The sequence below is a fragment of the Malus sylvestris genome, chromosome 16 (genome assembly GCF_916048215.2).
Source record: "Malus sylvestris chromosome 16, drMalSylv7.2, whole genome shotgun sequence".
Taxonomy (NCBI): Eukaryota; Viridiplantae; Streptophyta; class Magnoliopsida; order Rosales; family Rosaceae; genus Malus; species Malus sylvestris.
In genome coordinates this window covers 540,031-561,900 of record NC_062275.1, presented here as the reverse complement: position 1 = coordinate 561,900, position 21,870 = coordinate 540,031, and the positions used below count along the sequence as shown (strand labels likewise).

The window sequence follows — 21,870 nt, the reverse complement described above, 5'->3', positions numbered from 1 at the left end:
AAAAAAATTAATATAAAATGTTGACGTGGCTTACCCGTGACCGCACAAAATAGGAAGGGATGAAAAGGGCACCAAAACAGGAGGGCGGACAATCTGCCTCCTTTTTTATAAACTTTTTGAGAGATCATAATTTAACGTTCTTTTTCTTGCTAATGTTATAATATTATAAAAAAAAATGAAATGATATAAAGTGTATGAAAAGTCTTATTTTTAAAAGTCTTCTTGACGTTTCTCCTGACGTTTCTCCTGAACAAATAACCGAAGTCATACGGAATATCATGTAGCCTTTAGCATGGGTAAGTCCTTCGCAAATTGGCAATGAGGGAGAAAGGTGGCTGGTAGTTCACTAAGTTCAACCCCTCGTGGCCTAGCATGGACCATGAGAAGAAAACTTAAATATAATTTTAATGACGTCACCTATCTAATAAATAGTTATTACATGTTAAAAGAAATAAATCTCTCGTCTGGGAATTACTTATTATATGATTAATTGGCATCAAAACAGTATCTCGAGTGGTTGTGAAACTATATAATATGTAATTACTTATTCCGTGGTGTTAAATAATTAAATGCCTTCTCTTTTGCTTTCAATTCCTTCACCTATTTCCCGAGTTAAAAGACACAGACCATCTGTTGTCCTTGGTCAATAGTCTCCTCTCTCTCTCTCTCTCTCTCTCTCTCTCTCTGTCTTTTGGGATGGCCTTGGCATTACTATCCCATCAGACTATGCATGCAGAGTACAGAGAGACAAACATGGACATGGATGCTGCATTATTATTTAACATCCAGTCTTTGTTCCTTCATTGAACCGATTACCACTACATGTAGCTGCTGCTGCTGCCGGTGCCGGACTCGATCAGGTACCTTTAATTTCATGCTTAATTAATTTTCTTCTCGTTTATCCTATTTTTGTAATTATTTTTTAAATTTTTTGTCGACCCTTTTTTGTTGATAGATCTGTGCAGAAGGCACGTGTCATTCGTTTTCCAGATTTTGATGTATAACTTTCCTTTTCAAGTTTCAGCATTTATCTGGGTCGACTCAATCAACTCGTTCTGCCCAAGACAAACAAAGCCTTCCACAATTTCAATATTTTTTCATCTGCAGTTTTCGGACGCTTGTTAATTTCAGAGAGGGTGTAGCTACCTGTTGAGAGTCGATGAATTCGACGACTAAATTTTGGATCCCATTCCCTTTGAGGTTTCACCACTCTCTGGTAAAAAAGTTTGAGCCTTTGAGCCGCCCAATGCTTTTTATTTTATTTAATTGAATTTTATCGGGTTCAATAATGTTTGCAGATTAACAATATTCAAATCATGGAGAGGAGGACAGAGTTCTGAGCTTTCTTCACGTGAAGCTTACGCTGCAAAAAAATAACAATTACAGAGAAACGATGTCGAATTGCCAAGCCCCACTGTTTTGGTGTCTCCCCATTGATCAGTACGCAGAGCTCGCCAATGGGGCTTTTTGCACCTTAAATGCTCCTCCTCCGCAGCTCGGAGTAGAGTAGTTTAGAAGTGCTTTTCTCAGAAGCAGAAGTAGAAAACCATTTCTTTGGGTTCAAGCTGTCGAATCAATCAATGGTGCAGTTGCAGCAGCCGCAGCACAGTGATCGATTGAGTCAAAGAAAGCAGCTTCTGCTAATAATGCTATTGCTACATACATAGTAACATAGCTCACTCAAATTTGACGAGATGGTGTTAGATCTTGAAGATTTGGAAAGCGATAGGGCAGAGACTGAGAAAGGAAAGTGAACTCAAATAGTTCAAAATCTTTTCGTTTTTGAGATTCAAAAAAGTTCCATATACATACACACATTTCAGATTCTGATTTCCGAGTTGTGTTTTCTCAATCAGCAAAATCCAAGTTCAAATATTGCATTTTCAAGATGTTGGCGGTCTGAAAAATCGATCCAATCCGCAGATTTTCAAAAATGGTTTCTCAAAAAGGTGAAATCTTTTTCTTATTGCTGCCATTGCTGTTCTTGGTTTTTCTGGGTTCGGCAAAAGCAGGGGATGCGGATGCTCTGTTGACTCTGAAATCTACAATCGACCCTCAAAACACGCTGCCGTGGCGGCAGGGAAGCAACGTGTGCGAGTGGGAAGGCGTGAAGGAATGCCTGAGAGGGAGAGTTACGAAGCTTGTGCTGGAGTATTCGAACCTCACCGGAGTTCTGGATCCCAAGATCTTGAACCGGCTGGACCAGCTCCGAGTCCTCAGCTTCAAAGGCAACTCCCTCTCCGGCCAAATCCCCGATCTCTCCGGCCTCCTCAACCTCAAATCTCTATTCCTAAACGACAACAACTTCTCCGGCGTTTTCCCCTCTTCCATTTCCGACCTCCACCGCCTCAAAGTCGTCGTCCTCGCCGGAAACAAAATCTCCGGCGAAATCCCAATGTCGCTGCTCAGGCTCCGCCGCCTCTACGTCCTGTACTTGCAGGACAACAGGTTCACCGGTCCGATTCCGCCGCTCAACCAGACCTCCCTCCGGTTCTTCAACGTGTCGAATAACCAGCTATCCGGAGAAATTCCGGTAACCCCACCCTTGATTCTGTTTAATGCGTCGTCGTTTTCAGGGAACGTCGGAGTCTGCGGGGTGCAAATTGACAAACCGTGCGGGGGCATTATCGGGTTTCCGCCGTCGATCAGTCCCACCAGTCAACCGGGTCCAAAGTCAAAGTCCAAGCGCGGGAAACTGATTAAGATAATCGCAGGGAGCTTGGGCGGGTTCATGGTGGTCGTAATCTGCTTAGTCGTGCTGTGGATGGTTTGCCGGAGGAGTCGCGGCGGTGGTGGGGAGGTAAGCAGGAGCAAAGGCGGGGTTGTTGGGGGTGCTGAGCTGACAACAGGGAGAGGAGGGGGAGGATCAGGGGAGGGGCCCGCAGGTCCGCCCAGTGGCAGTGATGGTAATAATGGTGGGAAACAAGGGGGTTTTTCGTGGGAAGGTGAGGGGCTGGGGAGTTTGGTGTTCTGCGGAGCAGGGGATGAGCAGATGAGTTACAGCCTGGAGGATCTGCTGAAGGCGTCGGCGGAGACGCTGGGGAGGGGCACGTTGGGAAGTACGTACAAGGCGGTGATGGAATCCGGGTTTATCGTGACGGTGAAGCGGCTGAAGGACGCGAGGTACCCGAGGATGGAGGAGTTTAGGAGACACGTGGACTTGCTAGGGAAGCTGAGGCACCCACACTTGGTCCCACTGAGGGCCTACTTCCAGGCTAAGGAGGAACGCCTGCTCGTATACGATTATTTCCCCAATGGCAGCCTCTTTTCACTTATTCACGGTATGTCGGCCCTTTCATCTACTCCCCTTAATTACCTGCTTATTTATTTATTTTTTTTCGTTTAATAATCACTGTGGTTGTGTTTAGCTTGTACCGTTGTATAAAATTTCTACGTAGATTGTATTTAGCATGGAGTCTGATAGTGACCCAATTACAAGAAAAATTTAAGCACAGTTGTCTGACCACGTTATTTATAAAACACTTTTTATAAAATCATAGGATTGTCCAACTACAACGGGCCTATCCAATGTGAAGTCGGAAAACCCTACCTAAATTTATCTCATTGGTTAAAGAATTCTCATGTTTATCTTGAGAGAACTTAGTGGGGAAGCCTATTATATCATTATTTTATCACTTGTTAAGATATCTTTTATCTTTTGAATCCAAGTATCAAGCTTTCTGACCAGACATACTTAGTGATGTAAACTTTCTAACTAATTAATCTTAGAGGTCATTGATTATTGATTTAATGGTGGGTCATGCTGGATTTGCCATATTGATGTAGTGAAATTATGATGGTGACACTATGATCTAATCAGTGTCGTGGGGTCACGTGCATATGTAGGCGCCTGTAGGGTCCCACCCCATGCAGGTTCCTGGGCTGGAAACCATGTTGCCCATCTTTATACAGGACATATTCATCAGCCTAAAAAATTTGGTGCTTGGGTTGTTCTCTGATGGAGGAAATTTGAACCCTTTCCATTCAAAGTATGGATCCCCACACATAAATCTAGAGACTGATTTTGGAAATGTCCTCTTAGATCTCATAGGATTTCATCACTCATGTGATCAATGATTTAGTGACTGAATTCCATGTACACTCTGTATATTTTGTAATGCATGTTCTTGCTCTGACTTCGAGATCGAGTGTTTTCCCGCATTTAAGTTTGAATATTTTACTTTGTAATTTAGATTGGATGAGAATAATGCTCGAATAAAAAACGAGTATTGTGGTATTACTCGTGGTATTTACACATACAAGGGAGAGCCTTGACGCAACCATTAGGTAGGTTACTCCTTTGTGCTCTGAAGTCTACGGGTTCAAGTTGTGGAAAAAGTCTATCTGCAAAGCAAGGATAAAGTAGAGACCTTGTTGGCTTGGGATGGTGGTATTTACACATATACCAAAAAGAATTCTCAACGGACTTGTGGGATTGTGATTTGAAAGGAAAGTAACGTATCAGTAAGCATATGGGTAGTTTTTTCTTGGGTAAGCAAAATATTCTGAAAGTGCTGTTCTTTGGCATGCAAATTTTCTGAAAAGTTTTTTTTTCTTTTGTTCATGGGACTCGTGTGGCATGAGTCACAGTCAATCTCTCTTTATCTGTACATCATTCTCCAAGAAGTTTAGGTAAATAAAGACAAGATTAGATCAAATGTGTTCCCTGCATTTAGGCTTTTACAGGGTAATTTTACAGTAATTAATCGCAATCTTTGGAAGGGAGTTGGCTTGCTAATCAACGATTCAAATTTTGAGTGTGACCTCAGCTTGTTAGTGATGTCTCACTGGCTCAAATCCTTCGGTTTTCGTGTCTGCACGTTGCACATTTGACTATTTTTTGGAGATATTCAACCGTGTAGCCAGAGATATATTCCATCTGTCTATGTCTATCTCTCTCGTCATATAACTGTGTGCGTTGTGCCTTTGCTATTCTAACTCATATCATTGTATACTTGGCTTTTAGCTGGTTTTGGTAGCCTGTTCAAAGCTCATGTCTTTTCGTCAATAGCCAGTAATTTTGTATCAACAGAACACTTTTTTACCAGTTTCTGGATTTTCATAAAGCACCAAACTCTTATTCTTATGAAGGGTAGGAACCAGCACATTAACATTATTGATTTCAAGTCAAATTTGCGTATAATTTCATTGAATATTTTCAGAACTCACCGGAGTTTTTTTTTCCGTCCAGAAGTTACCGAACTAGTGAAATTGAGATTGATTAAACTTGTTGCAGTTTTCTTGAAAGTGTCATTAGTCGAATTCTAGTTGTGATATGTTCCAACTGATTTTACAGGTTCAAGAACTTCAGGAGGCGGTAAGCCGCTTCACTGGACGTCATGTCTTAAAATAGCTGAGGACTTGGCGAGTGGTGTTGTTTATATCCACCAGAACCCCGGCTTAACTCATGGAAACTTGAAATCCTCAAACGTCTTGTTAGGTTCCGATTTTGAATCCTGCTTGACGGATTATGGTCTCACATTATTCGGAGATCCTAATTCACTCGAAGAGCCTAGCGCAACCACTCTATTTTATAGAGCACCAGAATGTCGCGACATCAGAAAACCATCAACCCAACCAGCTGATGTGTATAGCTTCGGCGTCCTCCTCTTGGAGCTCCTAACCGGAAAGACTCCCTTCCAAGACCTTGTCCAGGAACATGGTTCGGACATCCCTAGCTGGGTCCACTCAGTGCGCGAAGAAGAGACTGAGTCAGGGGATGACCCTGCCTCGGGCAATGAGGCATCAGAGGAGAAGCTGCAGGCACTTCTTAACATTGCAATGGCTTGTGTTTCGCTTTCACCGGAGAACCGACCGGCGATGAGAGATGTTCTAAGGATGATAAGGGATGCTAGGGCGGAGGGCCAAGTGTCTTCCAACAGCAGTGATCACTCGCCGGGGAGATGGTCGGATACCGTTCAGAGTCTGCCAAGGGAAGAACACTTGAGCATTTGATCGTGAGTGATTAGTAAAGTAATTAACGCGGCTTATTAAATTAATCATGTATTCTGATTCTTTAGGGATTGAACCGTGATTCTTGTACTACGCATTGTAGAGTGCAGCACTTTGTGTAAAGGTTTTGTGATTTAATTCTTGTTTATTGTTTCAGGTATTGAAGAAAGATTTACATGAAACGTGTTTATTACCAATGTCAAGTGATCAGAGAAAACATTTATTTAGTAAAAAAAAATGAAGATTTTCCTTTAACCAGTAGCTTATAGGGAATTTCAGTAATCCAATTTTAATTAAGATAATCTAATAAACAACTTGGATGACATATTCGATTCTAAATTGTTTAATAAAACTTCACTTAAAATTCCAATTCAATCTTAATAGAATCCAGCCACTTAGTAACAATATAGTAGTATTCTTCTTTATTTGTAAGTGAGAAGTATTAAGTTCGACTCTCGTTAAAAACAAATTTAAACCACATTATTACTAGTCTATCTTAACCTAATCCACAAGTAGTGGGGATTGCGTAAGACAAATTTAAACCACATTATTACTAGTTCATCTTAACCTAATCCAAAAGTAGTGGGGATTGCGCAAGGATTGAGAGTCTATAAAGTAGGTGGGCTAAATTGGATAGGCTCCTGAAATGGGCCTTTTGATTGGGCCTTGGGCTTGGCCCCTAGATACCCGCATTAATTAATAGGAAAACTAATGAAAATGGGTTGAAAACTTTGAGTTTTAATGATAAGGACAAAATAAAGGGTAAAGTGAATAGTAGCAGGTTTGACTTTTTAGTGTAAAAATGTGGTTTTTCGTTAAAGTGAACAATACCATGGGCTTTTCGTTAAAACTCCCTTAATTAATGGATAAATATACAGAGATTCACATGTGGTAGCACAAAATTAAAAGGGAGGCAAATTAATCGGACCAACAAAAGAAAGTAGAAAGGGCAAAAAGGAAGAAAAAAGAGCATATAAATTAGATAGAGGATGTTTTGCATTAGGAAGAGGATCTTCTTCGGATCCACTTTATGGAGATCTTAGATATCTTTATATTTTAACCGTTCATCGTATATTGTACGATCAGTTTTTATCATATACTATTTATGTTTAACTTTAAATAAAAAAAGTTAAATAATTTATGACCACACAATACACGATAAATGGCTAAGATGTTGGGATTCCCAGAATCCCCACAAAGTGGATCCGGATGGGATCCAATTCCTTTGCATTGTATGCCACGTGTGCATGGCAAAGCCACTTCATTTACTGCTGTAAACATTTAAACCCAATCGCCCATCGTTGTGCTTACCAATGCTTTCTTCCCGGAATTTGTTTTCAGTAGTTTAGCTAGTTAAGTAGTTTTTTTTTTTTTTTTTGGTCAAATGATAGATTTTGTTAGATTAATTTCTAAAGGGGTTTGAATCCACATTCACATGCAAGACTCAACATATTTCCACTTTTATGGTAAAAAACCACTTACAACTAAGTAGTTCGATTCGTTAAAAAATTTCAACGACTTTTTTTAAAAAATTAAATATTCGCCATTTTATTTTTTGAACTACTAAATAATCATAACTGTTAAAAATTAAAAAATTTCAGTTTTCTTTCTAAAAATAATTGCTATAAATAACTTAATGTACATATATTGATTGAAAGTTTTAATCTAACCCGTTCAAACAGTCTTGTACAATAATTTTTTTATTTATTAAACAAACGATATAATTTACGGGGAGGGGGTGTGCTTATCCTCACAATAGGCTAGCAGTAATGTGGTTCAAATTCGTGTTTGGAGAAAACCAAACTTAAGACCTTTCACTTACAACTAAAAATGAATACCACCACACCATAGTATTAAGCCCCAGTTTGGGGGTGAGGTGATTTTAAAAAAAGCTCCTATGAAAAAAAAGCTGGGAGTGTTTTTGGTGTTTGGTAAACTAAAAAAAAAGGGCTTATTTTGGAAGCTGCTGTGAGAATAAGCTGAAATCAAAGGAAAAAGCTGAAGCTGCCATTTGTAGCTTTGGAAAACTGGTTTTTTTTCAAAGCACACAGAACTACAGTGCTCCTTTAATGAAAAGACCCACTATCAGACTGCTTTTTTTTTCCAAAAACACTTTTACAAAAAAGTTTACCAAACACTCTGCTGATTTATTTCACAGCCGCTTATTCTCACAGCACAGCCGCTTATTCTCACAGCAGCTTTTTTTCAAAGCACAGCAATACCAAACCAGCCCTAAGTGGCTTGCACAAAATCTCTTCATTTTCAATTATGTCACTTCTAGAAGTAAATGATTTGTTACATAATAGTAAACAAAGTGCGCAAAAGTTGGTGAGAGCATTCAAATTTAAATAGGAACGGCGTACGTACATTCATGTTCCACTGCATGCGTGCTACAATATGTAACTTAAATTACTTGTACTAAATTACGTTATGTGGTAGTCCACTTGCTAGAAATATGGATGAAGAGGTCCCCGATTTCACATAAAAATAATGAATACGTGATGGATTGGGAAGTACCCACAAATCACAATTACACACAATAACCGAAAACATTATATATTTGATTAAGCGGTGTGTTATCCACACATCTTATTTTACTTCTCACACTCTTTGATAATTTCTGTATGTTGATCTTCTTCAATTCATCTGATCCGACGGCCAAAAATTAAAAAGGTGCGTGGGAAGTAAAATGAGGTATGTAAATATCACATCCCTTGATTAATTCACTTAATTAGCACTTGGATCAATATGTTTGTTGTGTGTTACAAGAGATTTTTTAATGTGCCGACAATACAATTAGGTAGACAATGTAATAAATTAATAATACAATAGATATTGTTAAGAAGAATAAATTTTTAAATCAAATGATGTGCAACTAATAAAAAAATAAGCACATTAATAATTTAACTATCAACATCCACATAATTTAGTTTAGAAGTTTGATCTCCCTAGCATTATCTTAATACAATTCGGTGAAAACTTAAAAAAATAAAATCTATAACCAATTATATTATGACACTTGATATATATAAAGTCGTATTTCCAATATACTAAAATTTTTCTTAAATTGCGAAATATTTATATTTTTTAATTTATTGAAGTACCTTTCTATGTTAAAAAATTTAAGTTTGACTTTCAAAAGATTAAACCAAGACCAATAGAGCATAGGAAATGTTATGGGAACCAAATTTCTAAATTAAATTTGCAAATCAAATGATATATCATCAATACTAAATAAACACGTTAATCAATCCTTAACTAATAATTCAATTATCAACCTATCATGTATATGATCGCGTATTTGATAAATTACCAATATATGTGTGTGTGTTTGGAGAGAGACTCATCGGAGAGAGAGAAAGCGAGAGCGATCTGGCGATACACTTGCTAATTGCTATGCCCAGTCAGCCAGTAAGGAGCTGTAGGAGGCAGTCTTCTCCTCTCATCTCTCCCTTCTGACGCTAACATCTTCAAATTTCAACCTCAGAAGAGAGGCAGATACAGAGAGAGGTTTCCGACGGCGATCAGCGGTGAGCTGCTCTGTTGATAACTTGTTCTAAGTTAGAGGCGGCAAACATTGAGGAATATTGATCGAGGAGGAGCAGGAGGACGACGACGACGTTCTCTCTGGTATGCTATGATTAATTTCTCTGAGAAATCAATGGAGAGAGATTTTGAGAGGGAGGAGCAGACCGGACAGGTACTCTTCTTCTAGATTATACACTTTCATTTACTTAAATTTTGTCATATAGAACTGGTAATTTGTAATGACTCAGTGTTTACGTTAGTACGTGGAGCTTATTCTGCTGCGACTTCAATCTCAGTTTACAGATATATCGTTGAATTTTTCCTCTGCTTTAATTTTCAAATTGTTTTCATTTATTACCAATTTTCTTTAAAATTACAGATACAATTAAGATGAACTGATAATCTCCATGTTTTATTTTTTATTTTTTTTAATTTGTTAGTTTTCATGTTCTCTCTGCTTCTTTCATAATCAAGTTGTTGTACTCCAATATTTTGCATGAAAAATAACAATTTGTAGTTAATCTAAGTCCTCCTTTCTTCTAATGTGGTGTGTCATAATTGAAATTCGAAATTGTTCATTCTCTTCATATCATCTAACGAGATTCCTAGAAATACTAATTACTAATTTGATTTAGAGATGGTTTAAGCCTCCGTGTGAGTTTGAACAAATTGACCGTTTAAGCATCCATATTGAAGTGACAAATTATATATTGTCACTTTGTGCATTTGCTGCTGTACATCATACTCTATATATATAGCTCTTGGATGTCTGTATGTTATTTGAAAATTTGAATATCGAGTAAAACTTAAAAGACAAAACTATGCTAACTAGCAAACAGTATCTCAATGTTTGTAATTAAATTTGTTATTAGCATATAATCTGTAATTAATTAGGTTTATTTACAATCCCCACCTTCCTGGTTCCTGCAATGAAGGAATCTGCACCATACAGGTAACTATAGCTATATAACAAATGCCTGGTTGAGGTCAAAGTCCAAGTAAAGAAACAAATTGTAAATATACATATATTTATATAGAGGTAGATATCAATTATTGAAGCCATAAGGCTCCACTTCCACCATGCTAACAGACAAACCTCCGTTCATCTCACAGATTCAATAGTTGTTGGTAATTTTACCACTGTGCTTAACTCGTCCAATCATTGTAATTTTACCACCGTGAACTCTCTGCCACCTTTTAACGTTAATTCTCATGCCAACAACATGAGGGGTCAGAGAGTCCCACTATGAAAGAGTCGCCGTAGCAATTTTCTTGGGATATTTTAGGTGCATGTGGTTCCACGATTGCCTATTTGTAGTATTAATTTCAAAAGAATAATATTTAAGCTTAGTTAGCGTGACTAATTTTTGTATGGTTTTTCTTGCCTCGGTTTCGTCGCATCACATGGGAATGGTCCAAGAATTAGTTTTCTGTCAACTTGTTTAATTTGTTTGACCTAATTAGGGCAGGTTTATCTGGTACTGGCTATAGCGTATATGGTATGGGAAGAATATAAATAATGAATGTCACTCTTCTGACATTAGATAGCTCACTACTACTACTTTAGGGTTTGTCCGTTGTTTTTCAGGGGATTTGATCCTGAGCTTATGGAGAGGATCCTTCTAACTAAGACACATGGACCGTTGGATAAAATCCAACGGTTACAAACAGGAAGGTCCCTTTAAAGTTATAATAATTATAACCGTTAGATATTCATCCAACGGCCCACGTGTCTTGGTCAGGAGGATCCTCTCCTTAAGCTAAGGAGAGGATCCAAATCCTTTTTCAGGTACTTGTAGTCCTTGGAGGCCAAATGCTACATCTTTCCAAACTGTCAGTCGACAACAAAAGAAAATATGAAATTACAGTCTAGATAAATAATTGATAAACAATGTTTTACTGAACTGTTGGATTTTATTAGATTTGAGTTTTTAATCCTGTTTACTGAAGCCTTTTATTCGTGTATAGAAAACCAGGGTTGCAGATGGCAGTTTAGACAGATGAAATCTTTTAAAACGCTCTATCAGTCATACTAGCATAAGTTTCCGAGCTCCAAGTTATTTAACTCAAATAATTAACGGCCCAAAACACTCTCACGTAGGTGATTCTGGTACCGTATTATGGGATTGTGAATGTCTGCTAGCTGTTAAACATTGTTATTGAAAAAAATTTGATCGATTGTATTGTAAGTAGGTCGCTGATGCTATCCCATAGTCACATTGTTTATGCATCCATCAATGTACTGATGTTGTTTATCGATTTTAATGTATAGACTGATACAACTGCTTCAGATAGAACTCACACCGTTGTGTTGGATATTGAGAGCCTTACACAACCCTCAGATAGAAGCTCCGGAAGCCCCAAAATGACAGTAAGTAGCTGTCTCTTTGTTATCAATCTTGAAAGTACTCCTCATGTCGATCTCGCAAACTTTGGTCATGCTTTTATTTTACGCTATATTTTCTTTAGGGAGCGCTCTCAAGAAAATGGTTTTATCGAGCAGAGCGATTGATGAATACTGACGAGGAAGACACGGATGAGCCACCAAAGAAACTTCTGGTGAAAGGTATAATTTACAGTCATCTAGCTAGCTTGCTATGAAGCCTCAGAAGACAATTTGCAATCTTATTGATAGGCGTTAACATTTAAAATATCGATCACCTTGGCATAGACTGCAGTTTGAACTGTATTAATTATGTGTTCCCCTTGATAGTGAACTCTCAGCTGGAACCGTTGAAGAAGTCACTGATCACCATAAAATCGTTTGGGTCAACCTCAACCGTGCTTACAGGCACGAATCGCTTTATGGCCATTAACCCTCGAAAGATCCTTTTCATATTTGCGACAGTGTAAGCCCTCTACCTTGTTCATTTCATATATACTCCTCTGAAACAAATTCGAGTAAATATGAAAAGGATCTTATTTCGTGTTTATATAATATACTAGTGTGAATGTTATTATTCGTTGATACATGCTTTTGTGTGTGTTTGCTTCTTATTCTTGATCAGGTCCAGTATGGGTACATTAATCCTCATATACTTCACACTGGCCATTAATAGAACAATTTGACAAACCGTGGACGGAATGGAGCATAGCATAGCGTAGAACGGGCATATGATCGATTCGAGGAGGCACGTTCTCTCTCTCTCTCTCTCTATCCTGTCAATCTCCGATATTACCTTTCTTGGTAGCTGTGGTGCTGGGGATAACTACATTCATGAAGCATGATCCTCCATGCTGCAGTCTCAATCTTCGTCTACTAAGGGTTGATCCCTCGTCTCTTCTCTTCTCTCTCTGCCAATTGAGACCAAATACGTATCTCATTGTTGCTGTTGATCCAACGTTTTCAGCTCACCAACTCTTTCAGTTGGTGTCAGCGCAGCTACCTGATTGAGTTACGTACCATCTCATGCGGTTAATTTTTGTTCTGATTCTTGCTTCCCAAGCAACCCTGTTTTGTACATAATAAAATCTACTAGGAATTTACCAGAGTTTTTTGTATTCAAGGTTAACATGCATGTAAATTAATTCGGGTGTTTAAACCAATTCAAATAATTATTGATCGACGTTCATTTTTGTATCGATGTTAATTTTCGCTGAGGTCTTCCTCAATTTTTGTGTTCGATTCTAACTACATGTTCCCGCAAACCATTAGTTGACGTTCCATCGGCTATGTTGCTATGCCCGTTCCGACGCACTTTATCCGGGTGGATATTTGTGTAACCATATCAACTTTGTGGGTGTTTTGGTTGGATTTGTGGAGAATGACGTTAGCTGTTCATCGTTACGTGGTGTTCCGATATTGCTGTTTATGAGTTGTGTTTCATAATATTATTTTACAGAAACGCTATTGTTACAATGAATTAATTTCATGTAAGTTGTTTTAGAAGGGTAAGTGAAAACATTCCATTTATTATTGGCATTCTATACTTTAATCATTATGGAATTAAAAAAATAGATTGATGAATTAACAATTACAAAATAATTAGATTTAAGGTTGTGGATAAAGTTGTGATGATTAAGCCCGTTGGATTTTTGAGGTTTACATTTCCACCAATCAAATAAACAATTCCAAAATCAATTTAGTTTTGTGTTGCCCAGATTTTGTGCAAAAGGTTTTCATCTAAGTGGAAATAAAAGTCCAACATTATTATATTTTTCTTTTTATATCTAAAGTTAGAAGGTGTAAGAAAATGGTTTATTATGTTTATACAAATGCTACTTTAGTTTAAACTAATATAAAATAGTGAAGAAGATATAAATAATGGAGTTGCTAATTAATATTTAAAATATTAGTATCAGTGAGAATATTAATATGTAAATCTGTGGAATACAGATGGATATATCCTCATCGGTTGCATTCGATTGAAATAATGAAAATTTACTAAAAATATGAAAATTTTAAATGAAAGTTTAGGTAATGTCATATGATAGTTTGTCGATATTTAATTGGTATGTAAAAAATATCAACGAAATCTGTCAATTTTAATCAAAATTTAAGAATTTATACATATGAAATGAAATTTATTTTTTCTAATTTTCACGAAAATATCTAATGTATCGAAAAAATATCAAACACCGCCACCGATCAACATAACCGCGTCCACGTATGCGTAGTTGGAGTTGGATGTCTATTACCGTATACTTAAAAACCAATTAAAAGAAAAAAGTTGATGAAAAAAAGTGGTGCGAAAGGAAAGGTGGAGAGTCCACAATAATTGGCATCAAATGCTTATGGGGATTCGCACTGTTGCTGAATTCCGAGATCTACAACCATATATTAATTTATTCAACTTTACGAATTGAATAAATAAAAATAATTAAATAAAAAACATTAAAATTAAGAGAACTTTAACGAAAAGCTCCCGGTACTGTTCACTTTAACGAAAAACCACATTTTTACACTAAAAAGTCAATCCTGGTACTATTCACTTTACCCTTTATTTTGTCTTTATCATTAAAACTCAAAGTTTTCAAACCCTTTTCATTAGTTTTCCTTAAAATTAAAGGCTTCAACTTTTTGTTGCCCCCCATTCTTCGGTTCCCCATTGGCTGAGAGCGCCAGGCCTCTGAGCTATCTTCTTTGTCTTTCTCTGTACAAAAAGGAGAAAACAAACAAACCAACCAGAAAATTAAATTAAATATTCCAAAAAAGCTTTTCGAAAAAAGGAAATAAATCAAAATAAAAAAGAAAAGAGAAAGTAGCAGAGAGCAGGAGAGAGAGAGAGAGGGAGCCATCACTGCTACTACTGCCCAGGAAAAAAAAAAGGAAAAAAAAAATGAATAAAGAAAGGAAGGGAGGACCAATTAGGGGTCCGTCGGAAAGTTGAACCCCAAAAAGGTAACGCCCTCTCAAGCTTTTCTCTCTCTAAGCACCACACGTAGGTAGTACCCACTTGGTGCTCTCCTCTCAGTGCTTTCCATTATCTGCCATTTCGGAGCTACACGAAGCAAATGCTTTCAACATTTTTTCTGGGTTTTTGTTACTATTGGGTGCTCAGCTTTTTCTTCTTCTTCTCCTCCTCCTTCCCCATCTTTGGGGATTTTCTGTTGCTTCAGGAGCTTTCGAGGGTCTGAAAATTTGAGGGGTTTTTCTATTTGGGGATTTTGTTCGAGTTTTGGGGATTTGGGTATTGCCGTTGGAGATTAAAGTTGCTATTTTTTGCTGAAATTTGAAGACTTTTGTCACCAGTTATGGCGGTTTGTTGCAGCTTAATTGGGGTAGCTGCAATCGTCGTTGAGCCGTGGAATCTAAGGTTTTGAACTTGATGAGCCGAGAGTTTTGATGATTGAGCAGCCCCAAATCAGTGGTTTCTGGTAACGAGAAGGAAAGCGTTGGCTTTACGCGACATGGGATTTCAATTCCTTCAAAAGTATCGTGCGTTGGTTTGGATTGCGTAGTTGATTTGTGTGCTCCCCCGGCTGGGATTTAGTAGCAGAAATTGCAAGGAAATGGCGATGCAGTCGAACACAGGGTTTCACCGTGACGAAGCTTTTGGCTACGGTTTGAACCGACACGCGATATCGTTTCAGTCCGGGGCCATAAACAGCAGTTCGGAGATGATTCCGATGGGGAATTACTTTGGTACGGACGGGGGCATGATGTTTTCGTCGCATTCGGGCATAGTTAACAACAATCCTGTAATTAGTCAGGCTGGGAGTTCATCTGGTTCTCTGCTTCTCGATTCGGTCCCTGGGCTCAAGCATGACACAGGTTTGGCTGTTGAGTGGTCTGTGGAGGAACAGTACAAATTGGAGGAGGGCCTTGGCAAGTAGGTCATTCGGAATCTTATCTCTTGTTAAATTCGTTATCGTTCATATGTGTTTGTGTTTAAGTGCCACAGTTATGTATAATTGCCTATTAGTTTGATATTCGTGTTGCTAAACTACGTTTAGTAACGATTCATTGGATGTTGTGACGAAGCTTCTGATGTGATTAAACTTTGTTGTTGATGGAGTCTCGTAATGTTTGCACTCTGTCTAACTGTAGCAAACTGCAAATCTTCATTCTAATACAGGCATAACATATATTTCTTTGGACTTAAAACCATCAGCTTCTTAAACCATTACTTTATGTCTATGGCCTCCCCCCCATCGTGCTCCAAAACTGTAATTGGTATGGTTATGATCTAAGTAGCCTTATTGTTTCACATATCCGCTTGCTATGATGGGAATTGAATTTCTTTCACTTTACTGTCTGTTGCCTAGTTGTTGTCCTACTATGGTGGTTTCATTTACTGTGTTTTGAGTTTAACATTTTTGAGCCATTTATTTTCCAAATGTAGATATGCCAATGAACCAAGTATTATGAGGTACATAAAGATCGCGGCAATGTTACGTGATAAAACTGTGCGTGATGTTGCTTTGAGGTGTAGGTGGATGACTGTAAGCTCTTCACCTATTGATGTATTTTTAGTTTTGTTCATTACTCTAGATTTGTTCCTTAGATTTTTTGGTTGAGTTGGAACTACTTTTGAAATGTTTTGCAGAGAAAGCGTAGGAAATCTGAAGAACATAGTATGGGAAAGAAGGGGAACATTAGGAAGGTATATTTCTGAAGTTTATGCGAACTGTCTGACATTGGTTTTGGCTTGAACTTTTCATTTTTGTATCATGAAGATTCATTCAGTTCAAGGCTCTTACTGGAAATAATAATAATAATAATGTCTTGACTCCTTACCCTGAGTTTAAACAATAATGTATATTCTAACTGCAGTTATTGTTAGACATGAAAACTTAAGATCCCTTGATGTATCGGTGACTTTTGCTGTCCTAAGCTGTAACACAGTGAATGGGATTTTTGTTTTAGTTAATTGAACCAATGAATGTCTTTAGGATCTTATGTTGATTGAAGAACCAGTATTCTAAAGATCATGCTTCTTCAGGATAAACTGGTGGAGTCGTCTTCAAAGACAAACATACATTCAGCTCCACCACTGGACATGGCTGCATATTCTCTTATGGGGCACCATATGGACCAGAATGAGCGTTTGCAGTATGAAGGTTCGAGAAATACCTTGTTTCTTCTCTCATTATTGTTTTCATCTAAATCTTATAGTTCCTATTTGCGCACATCTTTCTCTCAGTCAATATATGTCTGTATATCGTTATTTCCTCCCATTGCCTTTCAAGAATCCACCATACACATTTCATTCTATTTTCTTTCTTGCTATATTGTTCCTTGTTCCCGTCTTGAAGTTGTGCACATGTATTATATTTCATTTGATAGTTTCATTGACGTAATTGTTCTTTGGTTAATATCAGGATTAAGTGGCACAGCCAAGCATCTATTGGAGCAAAATGCTCAAGCTTTCAGTCAAATTACATCTAATCTTTCTTCATACAAGGTCAGTGCCTCCTGCCATCATAGTTCATGTTGATTATTGCACATCTAATTTGCATGCCATGTTGTTCCACACGCTATGGTTGAAGTCATATGTCAGAAGCGAAAAGGGAATATGCCTTTTCTTGTTATGTTACTTTATGCAACCGATGCATTATGCGGCAGCATTGCTGCTTGATAGTCTTCTTCTGGAATTTTACTTTTCCAATTGATCAGCATATATTGATGAATGAAATAATCCACTACATTGATCTACTCAGTTATGTTAAGCTGACCTTTTTTGCTGTTGACACAGTATAATCCAATACGCTATATACACGTGTTATCGCTAAACGACGACACTGCCTACCCCTAGCATCTCTCTTTTCTGAGTTTTAATTTGCCGGCATAATTTTTATCTACATTTCTGATGACCATATAATATCATTAACATATGAATCATGTGTTTTTTGCTTAAAAGTTTGTTTCTTTCATAAACAGTTACAGGAAAACATTGACCTCTTCTACCGCACGAGGAACAATATAACTGCCATCCTTAATGAGTAGGTGCTTGGTTTCAATGTATATTACAAATAATGCCGATTTGGTAAACTTTGACGAATGCTTTTTCATTTTTTTGCAGCATGAGAGCTATGCCTGGCATAATGAGCCAAATGCCACCACTGCCACCCATTGACGAGGATCTTGCTAATAGTATCTTGCGTAATGCGACTTAGGTAAGTTCATGTGAAATGACTCATATATTCTTGGCGAGTTGGTGTGCAAGACACGGGCACTTGTGAAGGCGGGAGGGGTTGGAAAGTGTTTTCCAAATTGTTGTATAGCTGGATGAATGTGTACTCTTTATTTACGCCTTTCGTAACTATTAATTCTAGACTATTTCAGCCTGTAATCTAATACAAATTTGATGAAAGTACTAGCTGTCATTTCTGCATTTCTTCACTTAGAATTGTCCTCTATTTATTTTTCAACAGCATCTGATTACTTGCATATAAATAGTAAAAGTACTCTGAGGAGCAATCGCCAAGTTTCCCCTTCCCAAACGCCTACTCCGAGTTTAATTTTGTGTCCAGGCTTTCTCTGGGCTCATCGCTTGATGCCAATGAGCCGAATATGTATACTTTTTCACCTACGGAGTTGATTTTTTATTTGTAATGACCAATTCAAGCAGACAAATCAAGTTCATGAATCCTGATGGACTGCCTCGTTGTCTGAGGCGCAAAGCGAACGAGTTGGGAAGCAGAGTTGGAAATCTCCGACGAGGCCTACTCAGACCCGCCTGAATTTGGCATTTGATCTTACTTCTCCATCCCTGGCTGGCTTCATTTGTTGTGTCTAAAAGTACCGATCATGTACCATTACTTCCATTTGTGCAGGAAATAAACGATATAGATGTAGTTTGAGCTCCCAGTACTTATTGTTTCACTCTTATAAATCTCAACTAGTAATTGTTAATTGTACCACATCGCTTTTGTTTGGTACCCCGGTTTGATTTGTTGGTTTGCTCATTTTTCCTTTGATGATATGCTTTTTAAGTTGGGAACTTTAACGAAAAGCACCCGATACTGTTCACTTTAACGAAAAACCATATTTTTACACTAAAAAGTCAATCATGGTACTATTCACTTTACCCTTTATTTTGTCCTTATCATTAAAACTCAAAGTTTTCAAACCCTTTTCATTAGTTTTCCTTTTTAAGTTCAGTTCTGTGAGGAACCCTACTGGTTTTCTATGCCGGAATGTTACGGTGAATACATATCTAAATAGCAACGGGGTTGCGCTGTTTGAAACCGAAAAAACGAGACCTGACTCGAGGATCAAGCTATTTCTTTAGAGATGACATGAAATTTGTGTACAGATAATATACAGATCAGTGTTTGTAACCATCGACCGTATTATTTTTAAGGCGCAAGAGCCATCACCTCCTGTAAAATGACAGCAGCCTCATTGTATCGATCTTGGGTCAGCGCCAGGCTTCGAATTTTCACTGCCTGATCCAACTGGAAAACAAATACATAAACAACCAACATACTGTCACGTGAAAAAGCTAAACCGTACAAAAATGCGCAATTGGTTTGAGATACCGCACAATAACATCCCCGCATGTGTTTAGGGAGGTCTAAACGCAGTTGCATACCGGTGGTTAAGTTAATTACCTCTTCAATGGAGCAAAACAGTTTGTTGGCAAGTTCAGTGAGAGCTCTCTTCTGGTCCCTTGGTGAACGAGAGATCATCTGATTAAGATCACAGTACAAGAACGTCGATTTGAGGCGGAGATCCCTCCCCATCAACTCCCACGAGTGATCGTCATTCGTCAGATCGTTCCCGATTGACAGTAAATCGAAAGCACACTTCTTAATCCTGCAAGCACTTCCCTTTAATTGCATGTCCACCATTTTAGCATGCCCTACACAATACAAATTATGGCATCAAGTAGAATAAATAAGAGCAAGGTTTTCCTCATGTCACAAGAAAAGCATACGCCTCAATTGAAAGTTGAAGCCTTTGTGCTTAAGAAAAGCAAAAGGGGAAGTGATCCCACAATTTTTTTTTCACCAAACTTTAGATTGAATAAATCAAAAGAGAATCAAAGTACATAAATAACGGTCAAAAGTTCAGAAAGAGGAAACGAGAGTGTGAAAATTACTCCCCAAACCAAACGGTGCGACTGTGCCAAAACGATGACTTGTCTTAAAAGCACTTTTGATCACAGCACAAAAACTTTCTGGGAAAAAAAAAAGTGATTCTTTTACTACAATGGTAAAACTACATTCAAAATCATCAGATACTAAAATTATTATTAATAATCGAATAAAAAAGGTTCAAATTCGTTTTGTTGAAAGCACTTTTGAGCTAAACCAGCTGCTGGAAATTCATTAGTTTGAACTCGGAAGCTCTCAAGAATTGCATCATGCAATTTCGAAATTTTCGAAGGAAAAAAGAATGTTGGAAAATAATAACATACATATGTAAAATAAATCAACCCCTCATCCCAGAGTATCATAAATCATACATAATTCGAAGCACAAAACCCAGAAAAATAACGAATTAAACATACAAAATTCAAAGCAACAGAGAATTAATAATAAATGAAAATTAAAATAAAAAAGAAACAAATTAAATTAGGGAAAAAAAGAGGAAGAAGAAGGAGAGGAGAGAGAGTTACCTGAACGGTGTTCGTGAAAACGAGGATGTCATATATTGTTTACCTCCTGTAGTCTGTACTGCTTCAACAGAGAGAGACGCATAAATAATATTAATTTAATAAAACTACTTTTTGAGGCAAGAAATTAAAACTAAAAAGTTTGTTTTGGTCGTGCAAAAATATTTATATATAAAATGTATATTTTAAGAAATAAAAAGGGGGGACTGCGGTGGTGGTGGGTTTTGTGGTAAATATCTTTTTCTTTTAAAAATAGAGTTTCGGATTAAATAATTAAAATTAAAATTGATAAAAATATTTATTGAAAAATTAAATCAATGGCAACCCGTCAACTTCTCTTTCTCTCACACAATTCCATCAAGCAATTTCGAAAATTTCGAAGGAAAAGTATGAAGTTGTCCAATGTGATATGAAGGCATTCGTCAACAACCATCTTCAAATATTGTACAAGCTAGCACTACAATTTAGCGATACTTTCATCAATGTCTGAAAATTTGAACTCGCCTTTGATGATCAACATAATCAAATAAATTGGGTTAGCAAGAACATATTGTTGTTAGAGAATAAAAAATAGCATAAGGCCAAATGCATTTCTCTCGTCTTCTTCTTTGAATTAATAAAAGACTTAATTATCTAATTAGGGTTGGACCTTAAATTAAAGTTTTTTTTTTTTAACAAACGATGTTATCTACACTAAGGGGGTGAGGGGATAAGCTAAGCCTCACAGTAAGATAGCATTAATGTGATTAAAATTCGTCTTTGGCGAAAATCAAACTTAAAACCTCTCACTTATAAGTGAAGGGTTAGACCTTAAATTAAAGTTAGAACTCAAAGAGTGGCTTTAGCTCAAATTCCTTGTTAAAGCTAGACGTTAAATTTACAGTATTTGAAACCAAACTGTAAAAAAATTGTCATATATACTTGAGTTTTTAAAATTCGGGGTAACATGGTAAAAACAAGCTGGAACTTGCATTAAGCGAACCCAATAGGCCCGGTTGTTATTAGGCGCCTAAACTTGAAGCCCGAACCACTCCATTATAATTTGGTCCCATTTAAATTTTTTCTCTAAATGTGTTTTATGACTCACAGTTTCGGATTTAACAACAATACTTACATCTATTTAAAACAATGATTATCTTGATAATCATTGATGATTGTATCAAATACTCATATTTACATAAATTATTTTTTATCGTCAAATAGTGATTGTATTAAATATATGTAAGTTTTGTAGTTAGTCGTCACAGGTTTTTGCAAAAATTTAAATACTAAATTTTTTTTGCGAGATAATTTGCATTGTAAGGCAAATTTAATAAGAGAAATTGAGATTTATTTTTTATGATGCAAAACATAAAATAAATGATAATTACTAGCAAGACACAAT

General features: G+C 37.2%; 4 protein-coding genes across 5 annotated transcripts; 3 read left to right on the top strand and 1 right to left on the bottom strand.

Moving 5' to 3' along the window:
* The first annotated feature begins 606 nt into the window (after window positions 1–606).
* Window positions 607–6,134, top strand: LOC126608649 (inactive leucine-rich repeat receptor-like serine/threonine-protein kinase At1g60630). 2 transcript variants are annotated; one of them, XM_050276609.1, is made up of 4 exons: window positions 607–860; window positions 1,025–1,216; window positions 1,299–3,281; window positions 5,297–6,134. In XM_050276609.1, exons 3-4 carry the CDS (start codon window positions 1,934–1,936, stop codon window positions 5,953–5,955), a joined length of 2,007 nt encoding a protein of 668 aa, XP_050132566.1. In that variant the 5' UTR covers window positions 607–860; window positions 1,025–1,216; window positions 1,299–1,933; the 3' UTR covers window positions 5,956–6,134. The 2 variants fall into 2 exon arrangements, with proteins under 2 accessions (XP_050132566.1, XP_050132565.1); XM_050276608.1 differs by having other exon boundaries at window positions 1,019–1,216.
* Window positions 6,135–9,265: 3,131 nt separating this feature from the next.
* LOC126606499 (uncharacterized) lies at window positions 9,266–13,062 on the top strand. Its single transcript, XM_050273886.1, has 5 exons — window positions 9,266–9,652; window positions 11,753–11,851; window positions 11,950–12,046; window positions 12,194–12,329; window positions 12,489–13,062. The coding sequence occupies exons 1-5, from the start codon at window positions 9,590–9,592 to the stop codon at window positions 12,547–12,549; spliced, it is 456 nt and encodes a 151-aa protein (XP_050129843.1). The 5' UTR covers window positions 9,266–9,589; the 3' UTR covers window positions 12,550–13,062.
* Window positions 13,063–14,687: 1,625 nt separating this feature from the next.
* On the top strand, window positions 14,688–18,265 carry LOC126608420 (uncharacterized). The gene is made up of 8 exons (XM_050276291.1): window positions 14,688–14,821; window positions 15,192–15,752; window positions 16,266–16,365; window positions 16,470–16,526; window positions 16,866–16,983; window positions 17,245–17,327; window positions 17,804–17,865; window positions 17,946–18,265. Exons 2-8 carry the CDS (start codon window positions 15,433–15,435, stop codon window positions 18,037–18,039), a joined length of 834 nt encoding a protein of 277 aa, XP_050132248.1. The 5' UTR covers window positions 14,688–14,821; window positions 15,192–15,432; the 3' UTR covers window positions 18,040–18,265.
* An 868-nt stretch (window positions 18,266–19,133) lies between these two features.
* Window positions 19,134–20,634, bottom strand: LOC126608421 (photosynthetic NDH subunit of lumenal location 3, chloroplastic-like). The gene is made up of 3 exons (XM_050276292.1): window positions 20,490–20,634; window positions 19,480–19,730; window positions 19,134–19,323 (listed from the first exon to the last, which is right to left on the bottom strand). Exons 2-3 carry the CDS (start codon window positions 19,717–19,719, stop codon window positions 19,225–19,227), a joined length of 339 nt encoding a protein of 112 aa, XP_050132249.1. The 5' UTR covers window positions 19,720–19,730; window positions 20,490–20,634; the 3' UTR covers window positions 19,134–19,224.
* Window positions 20,635–21,870: the final 1,236 nt, after the last annotated feature.

Excerpts from the sequence above, each read along its gene's own strand:
- LOC126608420 (XM_050276291.1), top strand. The coding sequence starts at position 15,433 with ATGGCGATGCAGTCGAACACAGGGTTTCACCGTGACGAAGCTTTTGGC. Across the intron at positions 16,366-16,469 it reads TGAGGTGTAGGTGGATGACT|AGAAAGCGTAGGAAATCTGA; the intron begins GTAAGCTCTTCA and ends AATGTTTTGCAG. Across the intron at positions 16,984-17,244 it reads TGAGCGTTTGCAGTATGAAG|GATTAAGTGGCACAGCCAAG; the intron begins GTTCGAGAAATA and ends GGTTAATATCAG.
- LOC126608421 (XM_050276292.1), bottom strand. The coding sequence starts at position 19,719 with ATGGTGGACATGCAATTAAAGGGAAGTGCTTGCAGGATTAAGAAGTGT. Across the intron at positions 19,324-19,479 it reads TGTTTTGCTCCATTGAAGAG|TTGGATCAGGCAGTGAAAAT; the intron begins GTAATTAACTTA and ends TTTGTTTTCCAG.
- LOC126608649 (XM_050276609.1), top strand. The coding sequence starts at position 1,934 with ATGGTTTCTCAAAAAGGTGAAATCTTTTTCTTATTGCTGCCATTGCTG. Across the intron at positions 3,282-5,296 it reads CCTCTTTTCACTTATTCACG|GTTCAAGAACTTCAGGAGGC; the intron begins GTATGTCGGCCC and ends CTGATTTTACAG.
- LOC126606499 (XM_050273886.1), top strand. The coding sequence starts at position 9,590 with ATGATTAATTTCTCTGAGAAATCAATGGAGAGAGATTTTGAGAGGGAG. Across the intron at positions 12,047-12,193 it reads AAAGAAACTTCTGGTGAAAG|TGAACTCTCAGCTGGAACCG; the intron begins GTATAATTTACA and ends TCCCCTTGATAG. Across the intron at positions 12,330-12,488 it reads CTTTTCATATTTGCGACAGT|GTCCAGTATGGGTACATTAA; the intron begins GTAAGCCCTCTA and ends ATTCTTGATCAG.